Source organism: Argopecten irradians, chromosome 2 (assembly GCF_041381155.1).
Source record: "Argopecten irradians isolate NY chromosome 2, Ai_NY, whole genome shotgun sequence".
NCBI lineage: Eukaryota > Metazoa > Mollusca > Bivalvia > Pectinida > Pectinidae > Argopecten > Argopecten irradians.
This window is the reverse complement of record NC_091135.1, coordinates 23,124,256-23,137,303: the sequence shown is the minus strand read 5'-3', so window position 1 is coordinate 23,137,303 and position 13,048 is coordinate 23,124,256. Positions and strand designations below refer to the sequence as shown.

General features: G+C 36.6%; 1 protein-coding gene across 2 annotated transcripts in view; it reads left to right on the top strand.

Moving 5' to 3' along the window:
- The first annotated feature begins 2,490 nt into the window (after nt 1–2,490).
- Nucleotides 2,491–13,048, top strand: part of LOC138314851 (golgin subfamily A member 4-like) — a 33,874-nt gene continuing 23,316 nt past the window's right edge. For both annotated transcript variants that reach the window (XM_069255434.1, XM_069255435.1), the window contains exons 1-9: nt 2,491–2,638; nt 5,242–5,415; nt 5,812–6,078; nt 6,316–6,363; nt 6,937–7,092; nt 7,515–7,664; nt 8,117–8,257; nt 9,037–9,271; nt 9,384–9,562. In XM_069255434.1, coding sequence (XP_069111535.1) covers nt 2,558–2,638; nt 5,242–5,415; nt 5,812–6,078; nt 6,316–6,363; nt 6,937–7,092; nt 7,515–7,664; nt 8,117–8,257; nt 9,037–9,271; nt 9,384–9,562 — 1,431 coding nt within the window. In that variant the 5' untranslated portion in view covers nt 2,491–2,557. The remainder of the gene's footprint in view (nt 2,639–5,241; nt 5,416–5,811; nt 6,079–6,315; nt 6,364–6,936; nt 7,093–7,514; nt 7,665–8,116; nt 8,258–9,036; nt 9,272–9,383; nt 9,563–13,048) is intronic.

The following is a 13,048-nucleotide window of genomic DNA, read 5'->3' as shown; positions in this document are numbered from 1 at the left end:
TACAAGCATGTGAATGCATATCAGCCCGGATATATGTACAAGTACGTACGTTCTTGAGTTTCTATGAATATTGCAGGGTATATATAGTATTTTAGCCGGTTTATAGTATATATGTATTTAAAGTATGTAAACCATCATTACATTGTAAGTGTATAATAAAACTCGCACAATTAGTATATATATGGGATCTCGTGGAAAGCTCTAGAGCAGTCGAACTGACTAGCATTTACTGCACATTACTTATACGTTGTACATGTACTTCATCAATTGCCAAATGCCCACTAAAATGTTATGTATCTAGCAATTATGCTTTTGAAGAAGGTTAACTAAAAATCGGATAATTAATTAACGCCTTGGTAGTAGTAAAAAGCAAACAAATGGCGGCGTCACACGTGCGTATACTGCTGAAGTAACAAATTAACGCTAAGTGTCAATGAATGTACTATAAGATACAAGTCACGCGGCAGATCATTATCAGGTGAAAAACAAGTTATATCACCACAAAATGGGAGTGGAGAGCCTCGCTATCGCCACACAGAGAACGCAGATAATCAATATAATTTATTTCATAGTGCTTCCATGTCCCGATACGTTGTTATGACAACCGTATGGCCTATATACATCTAGAACTCTTAACTGGAGCATTGGCATTTTAGTGATTCATATAGAAATACGGTGTACTTACATGTACGATATTGTTTTTAATTTGATTTTTTACTTTCTTCTTCCTAACGTCTCCCTTAAAGTGATACGCTAAACCTGCCTATATTATTAGGCTTTTTTTTATTTCTTTTTTTCCTAATATATAGACTATATATTAGGAAAAAAACCCTAATAATAAAGGCAGGTTTAGCGGACTATTAAAGTGAATAGTCGGGCAAAGAAAACCAGTCTAAATGCGTACATTGGCCTACCAAATGTTCTCACATATTAATACGACGGTCAAGTTCTGCTTAGTTTCCCAGTTCTGACCATTATAGTAAAGAAAAGTTGAAAGCATTGAAAGCGAGGCTGTGTGGAAATGTAACCAAGGACATAGTGAGCCGGGAGGACGTTTTAGAATTCCCATACTTTAAATTAATTTCTTCGTACACAGACAGATTTTGACGAGAGATTTTATTTTTCCATTTCATAAGAAATTATACTGGATACATTCACACTATTTTTACCGACTTTAGCCGTCCTTGCCCGACTGTCCGCTTTAACACTTCCTCACTTTAATTTCTGCCTTTTGATACATGCAGGGAGTAGGGCGACTATAGTTCACCGTTATCAGTATGTGACCGGGTGAGGCGTGTTGCTTGGTGTCTTCAGCAGCATGATTCAGTGATATGACTCTATATAAAAACGCAAAAGTTCCACTATACAAGAAAACACAACTATAGATTCTAATACCGCAGTCTCCCAAAACACGCACCTTGCACTTCACACACGCTGCCTTCACATCGAATATTAGTCCGCTAAACCTGCCTATATTATTAGGCTTTTCTAATTTTTTCCCTAATATATAGTCTATATACTAGGAAAAAAATTTTAAAAAGCCTAATAATATAGGCAGGTTTAGCGGACTAATCGAATATGGGAGGCCGTCCTTACATTGTACACGCCCCTGGCTGTTAAACGTTAATATTAATCAACCAACCAACACAAATTTATCCTGCTGAGATATAACGTCAGAGTAGACGACTGAACCTTGTACATACCCTTTTCTCAACTATAAGTTGTGTCTGATACGGACACACGTAAAAAGGTATATAGAAATGGGATATTTCAGCTTCTGGTACAGTATATAACTGGATATTTTTCATGTGGCATTTTAATCATATAAAGATCCCGAAAATAGATACATTGTATGTGTCTGATAATTAGATATTTACATGTAGTCCCACGATTATACATGTCCGGATTGTCGTGTTATTCATGCACGGCAACTAGATCTAGTCAAATCTCTGTTTTTCAGGACATGTCGGTATCGTTTCACTCGCAGAGCACGACGACAGTTTAATTAGTATTTTCCGTCGATTAATGGCATGTCAGGAACATGTGCTCATCTAATGAAAACATTTCTGATAAAATTGAAGAGTAACTCTGAAAAGGTTGTCATTTACTGAAAGCGTTTCGGATACACCCTCGGAAACCACAGTGTCTAACAACTAACGTTGCAACGCTTCGGATAACACGTGATTATTACTCGTTCAAATCGCTTCCAGTATGATTGCAGATACAACAGGACAATAAAGATAAGTTAACTTCCACCAAAAAACTTAGGGTTTAACGATTGGCTAGCCCGAGATACTCTGGCCCTGACACCGACAGATAGATGTCGAGATGTCTAAGTCTGGTGTCAGGGCCAGAGTATCTCGTGCTAACGATTGGCGTACCGAAATGATGTCTGATTCTCAGAACCCTGTGCCCACTCGCGTTTCAAAACTCCCGGCAACTTGTCATTTTCAAACGTCTCGAAGATCAAGATTAGCAAACGTGTCCGAAGTGAACATGCGCATGACAGAAGAAATGAAAGCCGGAGGGATGTGGAGTTAACCAAAACACTGCAGTTATGTTTAAGAAATTACGAACAAAGATCGAGCAAGGGGTTGCTCAAACTCCATTGAAGGGCGCCCTTGGCTCTGCATCAAAGGTAAGTTCAGATTCAGGTCACATCGATCTCGGGAGGACAACAGGTGTTGGCTTGTTGACAGTTGTCGGATCCCCCCGGTCCTTTTAACTTTCACTATCGATGCTCGATCTCGTTTTGTCTTCGTGTCGTATTAAAACATTGGTAACCGCAGTTAAGATTGGGCCTGTATCTAAATATTCCGGAGGCTTACTCGAAAGGCCCCTTCGTAAATGCACATAGGCATATGTCACCATCAGTTTAGATGCACGATAATCAACTAAACTGGCCAGTTTATTATTTTTTTTATTTTTATCATGTAGACTAACACGTTACCCGGTAGCTCATCATCAGCGACTTCAGCTTTGGTTATTGTATTTATAGAACGTTTTTTCTTCTTTGAGGTGTTTCTATACACAATTTGAGATCACAATATTGTAAATTGTGATATTTTGGATATGGTTAACTCACTCAACTGGTCATAAATTTGCTTATTTGGCATTTGGCATGAAAGCGCTAAAAAAAATTATATGGTCAAGTGCCCTAAATTCGTCAGGGACCTGTTTTCGTCATGTTTACATTTTTTCTTATATCTCATGAACTATCGCATGATTTCATAAAGAGTGTCGTCTGCCAAAGCAGATTTGATCAAGGAAGATTTTTCTTGCTTAAAAGGGTGTGTGTGCTATAACCAAGTGATTTTATAAAAACGATGTAGCATTATACCGAGAAACGAAGGTAATTCCTTAAGTCCATTTTAAATGAAACTTTAAAACCCTACCGTCAGCGTTTGACTGTCCATGTGCACTGATCAGCAGTATGTCAACAAAGTACCGGAAGTCACGTATCTGATCATGGATTCATAGCCCAGATTTTTGGTCATTACAAATTATTTTGGCAATTCAACTCCAGAAATTTTTGGTGCGGTACTGTTAAAAACAACGTTATTCTATGTAAACAGAGGCGTTCGCCACTTTCAATAACCAATGGTTTAAAGATTTAAAATCGATGTAACTACAAGAAATTTTCAACTAAAACACGATCTCACAAGTGCCTGCTGCTCGTCATTTATTTGGAATGATCCCAGTTTTCGTAATAAGAGAAACAGCCCCTATGACGAAAATAGGTCCCTATTGGGTCGGCCATCACCCATGCAGGCCAGCTACCAGTGGTTAGAAATATTCCGTATTGCGATAGATAAATAACAAATTGATATACAACTTGTTGTACAAGTAAGACAAAATATCATATATTTGTGTTGATAAAACTGTTACCTTTTTTTTTTGCTGGTTTGTTGATATCTGAGAGGATTTGATTACCCTGACGAATATTGGTCCTTCAAGGGTACACAAAAATTTGAACTAGTGTATTTATTTGTTTGTATATAAAGATCAATGCATCGCTATTGATTACTTACAAAAGCTAGCTATAGGACTGAAAATATGGATGAAATGCCCACATCAATATATCTCACATTGTCACATTATCGGACCCCCTTGAGCTCGCCAACAAGCTTTAATTGTCCTGGAGCTTCTATGAGTTCAACCTTGCATTCGCCTCAAACACAAATGTCCCTGATGTTGTTATAGTGGTGCTGCCTTGATAACTAGAGCCCAACTAGTCACCAACCAGTAGACTGTACCAGCTGGAACATAGTGTTTCTCGTGCTGTCTGAGGGTATCCTACATGTACATGACACTGCCACCAAATGTAACACATTGGAGAGGCCGGGACCTGAACCAACAGAGTCCTAGTGATCATCAGTCCAAGAGCAGGCGCTGCACAGTCCAAAAGCTAGCTAGGACTTTGTAGCTGAATTGTCCATATACTTGTACCATTGCAATATCGATATGACTTCAAATACAATCATGTCAATTTTACTTTATTGGGGCCAGGGGCAGGTATCTATGTGAATAGACAAAGGGCTGCTGCGTTATGCAATATAAATAAATCATCAGAACTTTGATTTTTTTTTCACTCGAAGTTATGCGCCAATATGTTACAGAACACAAGTTAATTTAAAAAGCCAAATTTAAACATACCAAAATTAAACCACTATATCTTGACACAAATAATGCTAAATTTCCTGATGCCAAAACATGCCAATTATAGATATACATGTAATATGATTTGATGATGATATTGATAATTGCCTTATATTTGTAACAGAGAGGTAATCAGTTACTGTACTTCAGATAGGAGTAAGGAATAACTAAATATTGAAATCAGGGTTTTAATTGGAATTCAACTGGTTCTAATGGAAGACAAGTGGCAGCAGCGAATAGAATTGCTGTGCGTAGCAAGCAAATGTACATAGTAGTCAGGTTGTGCAGTGTAAAACAGCTCACTCTTTGCTTTACACATCCAGTTTCTGTTTCTTATATGTCTTGTAACAGTGAATCCGAACTTGAATCCTGAATAATTGTGATGATTATCATTTCCATCAACATCTAGATTTAATAAACGGTAGTAAATCAGAGATAGAATGATCTCTGGTTATGTAAAGAGTACAAAGGTTGACACTGCTCAGCTGTTTATCAGATATTTACAGGTTATGTCAAAGTATGTTAAAGGGGAGATAACTGCATGTGTAAATATCAATAAACTTTATATACATTTCATTACAGGAGGACTTATCCCAGACTCCACAGCCTATAGCTGAAAGCACACCAAAAAAAGAAGAGAATTTGAACAATTCTCACCAAGTGCCGCCAGAAAATGCGGGGGCCATGGCTGGTAATGTTGCTGTGGGGCAGCTGGTTGACATTCCCCTACAAGATACTCCCGATAATTCTACTGATGTAGGTCTAATTTATCTAAAAGCATTACATGTATTGCCAATCTGAAAGTTGTCTTCTTCTAATAATGGTGTTTAATTATTATATGATTATGGTACACTGTGTTACGAAATAATCTGGAATGTTTAGAAGATGTAAGAAATCACAAAAATATACTTATAAGTAGGTAATAAGTTGTCTAGATGTCTTGATTAAAATTTTCAATATCATCCAACTTCAATAGTATAATTGTTATGTTATTTGTATTGGTTTCCAAAATGATGCAAGTAAAAGAAAAAAATGAGTACAATGAGATTAAATGAAACTAAATTATTTTCAATTCTGTATATAATATTTAATAATGTCCTTGTGCACTTTTTGCCCACAAATTATACTTTACTTTCATTTATTTTATTTCAGTTTACGTCTGCACTATCCTCCCTTCCTGGAAATGATGACACCCCGAGGATGTCTCGTTCGCGTACCTCATCGATAAGTTCTGTTACTAGTGATAGCTCTTTTTTTAACACAAGTATTGCGTCACAGCACTATTACCAAATGCCCTCTGACATTGAGAGTGAGGTAGAGGAAACATCAAACTTAGATGGCTACTCAAAGGAAGATCTCTACATGATTGTCCGCAGGTTTGAACGCCGCTCTGTCAAGTATAAAAGTAAATTTATGGAGGTAAGTTTAACTGGGTTGGGAGAATTTTATCTACGTTATTTTTTCATTGAATATAACATGCCAGAGTTATAGACATAATTTTAGATATCGAGTTACTGTACAATGTTATTATTTCATAACTGATGTTTTTGGCTCATTGTGAATGCTAATTATTCAGCTCCTACAACATCTGACTGGAAATCAAATTTTTTTTTGGTGCAGAGATCTTATTTATTTGCAAAATAATTTTTGTTACAGCTTGCGAATGTATACAAAGACTTAACACAAGAAAAAGATAAGATTAAGGTGGGTAATCATAACACAATGCTGATATTTGGGAAATGCTATCTGAAATTGAGTGTGATAATTGTATAATTAATTTAGCTTTGAAAATATCTGAATTTTCTCATTTGAGGAAATGTCTCGTCAATCATTAATATAAGAAAAGAAAACCATTATGACATCACAGTGTCTTAGTTGGAACGGGGTAGGGGGGTTATTGGGTCAAAGACGGTAATCTAAAAGACTTTTGATTCAGTCATTATGGTGCTTATACTTGAAATTTAATAATTAAAGCTTTTTGCTTAGTATATTGAACATCAAATGTTTGTTTTACATAAATTGTGAAGTGATGCATTATACCATTGAAATTATAAGGATCTTAACTGAGTGTTCATTAATATGAGATTTTATGAAACAAGTCATGGAAGTTTTTATTTTTGCTCTGCGCAAAGTCACTGGATAATGGATATAAGGCAAATTATGTGATAAAACCATGTGGTTGCTGGAATTCTCTTATCTAGAACGATTATAATGCATAACTTATAAACTGTGAATTGAGTTTAATGTTTGTGCAAATTGTTACTAATAATTTTCCAGAACACATTGACTCAAACTCAAGATCGTGCCTTCCGGAGGATCTCGGAGCTGAAAGAACAAATACAGCTAGATGTGATGGCTAAACGTGATCTAGAGGAGAACTATAGACTTATGTTAGAGGAAAAGGATGAACATATGAAAGTCTTCCAAACTCAGGTAGGGCAAGTATCTTGTAACACTTTCAAAGTGAAAATTCCTAAAACAAGAATTTTTGTTCTTTAAAGAAAGATTACCAGGTATCTCTTAATTTTGTCATTTTACAGTGTGTTGTCAGTTTTAAAATATATTGTATAAATGTAAACTTTATTTATTTAACATTGATTGTCAGATAAGTTATGCAACTTATACAAATTACTTTTGATGGCCTGGATGAAAGCACGCCAAATATTTACATAAATATATAGTTTTTTTTACCTAGTTTTTTGACACTTAGTTTATGAACAGTTCAAAACACCATTACTAAAAACTGATACCTTATAATTGGTAAAACTTGTCCATATATACAAGTCTCTGACACACACTAGCATAAACATGCCTGGTGTGAATATTTCTTGAGGAAATGTCTTTTTGGTTTGAAGGTCCGTCTCCTGAAGGAGGGGAAAGAGTTGTCCCCAGAATTACTGAAGAAACTAGAACCCAAAGAAAAACCTAAGTCCATGCCTAACACACCAGCACCCTCCGATGGGAGTAAAGGGGACGACTGTGATGTCAAGGCTCTGACAGAAAAGGTAAGTAACATCAGAACACTTAGAGAAAGGAATGTCATAGTTATTAAAAGAACAATTACAGTAGAAATGATTTTCTTACTTAAAATAGTGTACATGTTTCACTACTATATTGACAGGACACATTTTTTCTCTGCTGTATTAACAGCACATATGTATTCTTTGCTGTATTGACAGCACACATGTGTTCTCTGCTGTATTGACATCACACATGTATTCTCTGCTGTATTGACAGCACACATGTGTTCTCCGCTGTATTAACAGCACACATGTATTCTCTGCTGTATTGACAGCACACATGTGTTCTCTGCTGTATTGACAGCACATATGTGTTCTCCGCTGTATTGACATCACACATGTTTTCTCTGCTATATTAATGTATTGACAGCACACATGTGTTCTATGTGGTATTGACACTTGTTCCAGGATCTCAGAAATGTTTGTTGTTAAACCAGGTGAAGAGACTTGAGGGACTGTTGAATCGCTGTAAGGAAACCATCAAAGCCAATAAGGAGAAGGCCCAACAGCTAACAGCAGAGAAAGAGCATTTACAGAAACAGATGGAGGAAAAGAACCGAGAGGCAGAGAAACTCAGGGTATTTATAAAATAAGGTGTTTGTAGGGATTAAGTACCTGAACCTGGTTACAATGGTAATGGTTCTTTTTGGCCCCTAAATCTACCAAATTTCAAATTAAGTATTTAGAAATTAATTTGCTGCGTTTGAAATATTAAATGCGCCCCTGATAAAAACTTATTTCAGAAAGTATTTTTTTTGCGATATATCCATGGTAACTTTGCATGAATTATGCAAATTTGTAAATTTGGTCAATTTCTTCTTTTTTGATAGTTTTTCTTTTAAAAGCAATAGAGCACAACCTAGAACAAATTTTATATTTTAAGGGAATTAGCAGACACAAAGAATACATCATTTTGAGTATAAAGTTTGTTCTAGAATGCGCTCTATGTTAACTAGATAAAAAAACTGCATAAAAAAAGGCCAATTTCGATGAAATTTTCACATTTTGCATAATTTATGTATAATAAAAATGGTTGCAATATCAAATATGTCAGGTATGTAGTTAATATTTGAAATGCAAGATTAACATCTTAAAATAACAGACTTTGAAAAATAGCGGACTTGGGGGCCACAAAAGACCCTTACCATACCTAGTCCTTTCATCTGAAAAATTGGTAAACAATTAGGGAAACATGTGTTAAGTTTATAAAACAAACACACATACTATGTATTATTTAAAAAACTTTAAGAATCACAAAAATTGGCTGTAAGTTTGTCTCTTTTCATCCATGTGAGCACAGATTTGGTTTATAAAGTCATAAACTACTAAGAATGGGTCTACTGAATTCATGTTTCAGGCATCTGCCAATCCTGAAGCCATTGCCAAGCTACAAAACCAAATGAAGGAGGCAAGAAAAGTGATAGAACAGTTGGAAACTGATCGCGAGCTTGCCATCGCAGAGGTGAAAAAACAAGTTCATGAAGAACTTGAACTCAAGGATCAAGAACTGTCAGACATCCGCAATCAGTGTCAAGTACTACAAGGAGAAAACAAGGGACTGGTGGAAAAAAATGAAAAACTGGAAAAACAAGGTGAATTTTAGATATGATATGACCTCTGATGTCTTTGGTGTCTTTTGTATATTTTAAAACTTTTAGTGTTACATGTATTTCCACTGCCGTTCCATTGTTATTTCCAGTACAGTACATAATAATCTGGAGAAGTCCAGAGAGATTATCAAAAAGCTAAAAGAAGAGAAAAGGAAAGTTTCTGTAGAGATGGAGGAGCGAATGCAGCAGACAGAAAAAGCTGTGGAAGAAGAAAAAGAAAACCTTATACACGAATTATCTCGAGCCAAGGCTGCCGCAGTCACATGTCTACAGGTAAATATATGATACCTTATACATTAATTATCTTGTGCCAAGGCTGCCACAGTCACATGTCTACAGGTAAATATATGATACCTTATACACGAATTATCTTTTGCCAAGGCTCCCACGGTCACATGTTTACAGGTAAATATATGATACCTTATACATGAATTATCTTCTGCCAAGGCTGCCACAGTCACATGTTTACAGGTAAATATATGATACCTTATACACGAATTATCTCGTGCCAAGGCTCCCACGGTCACATGTCTACAGGTAAATATATGATACCTTATACACGAATTATCTCATGCCAAGGCTCCCACGGTCAAATGTGTACAGGTAAATATATGATACCTTATACACGAATTATCTCGTGCCAAGGCTGCCACAGTCACATGTCTACAGGTAAATATATGATACCTTAAGCACGAATTATCTCGTGCCAAGGCTCCCACGGTCACATGTCTACAGGTAAATATATGATACCTTATACACGAATTATCTCGTGCCAAGGCTGCCACAGTCACATGTCTACAGGTAAATATATGATACTTAATACATGAATTATCTCGTGCCAAGGCTCCCACGGTCACATGTCTACAGGTAAATATATGATACCTTATACACGAATTATCTCGTGCCAAGGCTGCCACTGTCACATGTCTACAGGTAAATATATGATACTTAATACACGAATTATCTCGTGCCAGGCAGTCACATGTCTACAGGTAAATATATGATACTTAATACATGAATTATCTCGTGCCAAGGCTGCCACAGTCACATGTCTACAGGTAAATATATGATACTTAATACACAAATTATCTCGTGCCAAGGCTGCCACAGTCACATGTCTACAGGTAAATATATACCTCATACATGAATTATCTTGTGCCAAGGCTGCCACAGTCACATGTCTACAGGTAAATATATGATACTTAATACATGAATTATCTCGTGCCAAGGCTGCCACAGTCACATGTCTACAGGTAAATATATACCTCATACATGAATTATCTCGTGCCAAGGCTGCCACAGTCACATGTCTACAGGTAAATATATGATACTTTATACACAAATTATCTCGTGCCAAGGCTGCCACAGTCACATGTCTACAGGTAAATATATACCTCATACATGAATTATCTCGTGCCAAGGCTGCCACAGTCACATGTCTACAGGTAAATATATGATACTTAATACACGAATTATCTCGTGCCAAGGCTGCCACAGTCACATGTCTACAGGTAAATATATGATACTTAATACACGAATTATCTCGTGCCAAGGCTGCCACAGTCACATGTCTACAGGTAAATATATGATACCTTATACACGAATTATCTCGTGCCAAGGCTGCCACAGTCACATGTCTACAGGTAAATATATGATACCTTATACACGAATTATCTCGTGCCAAGGCTCCCACGGTCACATGTCTACAGGTAAATATATGATACCTTATACACGAATTATCTTTTGCCAAGGCTCCCACGGTCACATGTTTACAGGTAAATATATGATACCTTATACATGAATTATCTTCTGCCAAGGCTGCCACAGTCACATGTTTACAGTTAAATATATGATACCTTATACATGAATTATTTCGTGCCAAGGCTGCCCCAGTCACATGTCTACAGTTAAATATATGATACCTTATACATGAATTATTTCGTGCCAAGGCTGCCACAGTCACATGTCTACAGGTAAATATATGATACTTAATACACAAATTATCTCGTGCCAAGGCTGCCACAGTCACATGTCTACAGGTAAATATATGATACTTAATACACAAATTATCTCGTGCCAAGGCTGCCACAGTCACATGTCTACAGGTAAATATATGATACTTAATACACAAATTATCTCGTGCCAAGGCTGCCACAGTCACATGTCTACAGGTAAATATATGATACTTAATACACGAATTATCTCGTGCCAAGGCTGCCACAGTCACATGTCTACAGGTAAATATATGATACTTAATACACAAATTATCTCGTGCCAAGGCTGCCACAGTCACATGTCTACAGGTAAATATATGATACTTAAAGGGACAATTCAGTCTAAGGCTGCCACAGTCACATGTCTACAGGTAAATATATGATACTTAAAGGGACAATTCAGTCTAAGAGAACATTAAAATTTGTATATATATCAGATAAAACAAGTTCTAATGGAAATTAGATCAGTCAGTTTTACTGTGATATGCCTGAAACGCCTATGGTGGTGACATGTGTGTGAAATATACACACTGTGGTCGAACTTCTGGTATGCCGAACCCTGTCCCTTGCTCGTAAAGTAATGCAACTTTTGGCTAGAACTGCTCAAATCGCTCTGACAGTAGTGTGTTTACCTCATTAGGTGAATTGTCTTGCCTAAAAATCATTTTATCACCTTCTCAATGGTTATGTAGTTCATTTGTTTAACGTGCGTGACTTTGGCTCGGGTATGGGTACAGAGTTCATATTGTACCTGCTTAATCGTATTGATCAACGATTTGATATTTCAACGATATTAATTAAAATACTTAACAATGTCGTGGAATTTGTCAATGTTTTACGTTATATGTTTCATAAGAAATGTAGAACAATACATTTATGCTATATTTTGCTTATTGGTTATGTAAAAGAATTTGCCTGAGTGAATTGTCTCTTTAATACACAAATTATCTCGTGCCAAGGCTGCCACAGTCACATGTCTACAGGTAAATATATGATACCTTATACACGAATTATCTCGTGCCAAGGCTGCCACAGTCACATGTCTACAGGTAAATATATGATACTTAATACATGAATTATCTCGTGCCAAGGCTCCCACGGTCACATGTCTACAGGTAAATATATGATACCTTATACACGAATTATCTCGTGCCAAGGCTGCCACTGTCACATGTCTACAGGTAAATATATGATACTTAATACATGAATTATCTCGTGCCAAGGCTGCCACAGTCACATGTCTACAGGTAAATATATGATACTTAATACATGAATTATCTCGTGCCAAGGCTGCCACAGTCACATGTCTACAGGTAAATATATGATACTTAATACATGAATTATCTCGTGCCAAGGCTGCCACAGTCACATGTCTACAGGTAAATATATACCTCATACATGAATTATCTTGTGCCAAGGCTCCCACAGTCACATGTCTACAGGTAAATATATGATACTTAATACATGAATTATCTCGTGCCAAGGCTGCCACAGTCACATGTCTACAGGTAAATATATACCTCATACATGAATTATCTCGTGCCAAGGCTGCCACAGTCACATGTCTACAGGTAAATATATGATACTTTATACACAAATTATCTCGTGCCAAGGCTGCCACAGTCACATGTCTACAGGTAAATATATACTCATACATGTTATCTCGTTCCAAGGCTGCCACAGTCACATGTCTACAGGTAAATATATGATACTTAATACACAAATTATCTCGTGCCAAGGCTGCCACGGTCACATGTCTACAGGT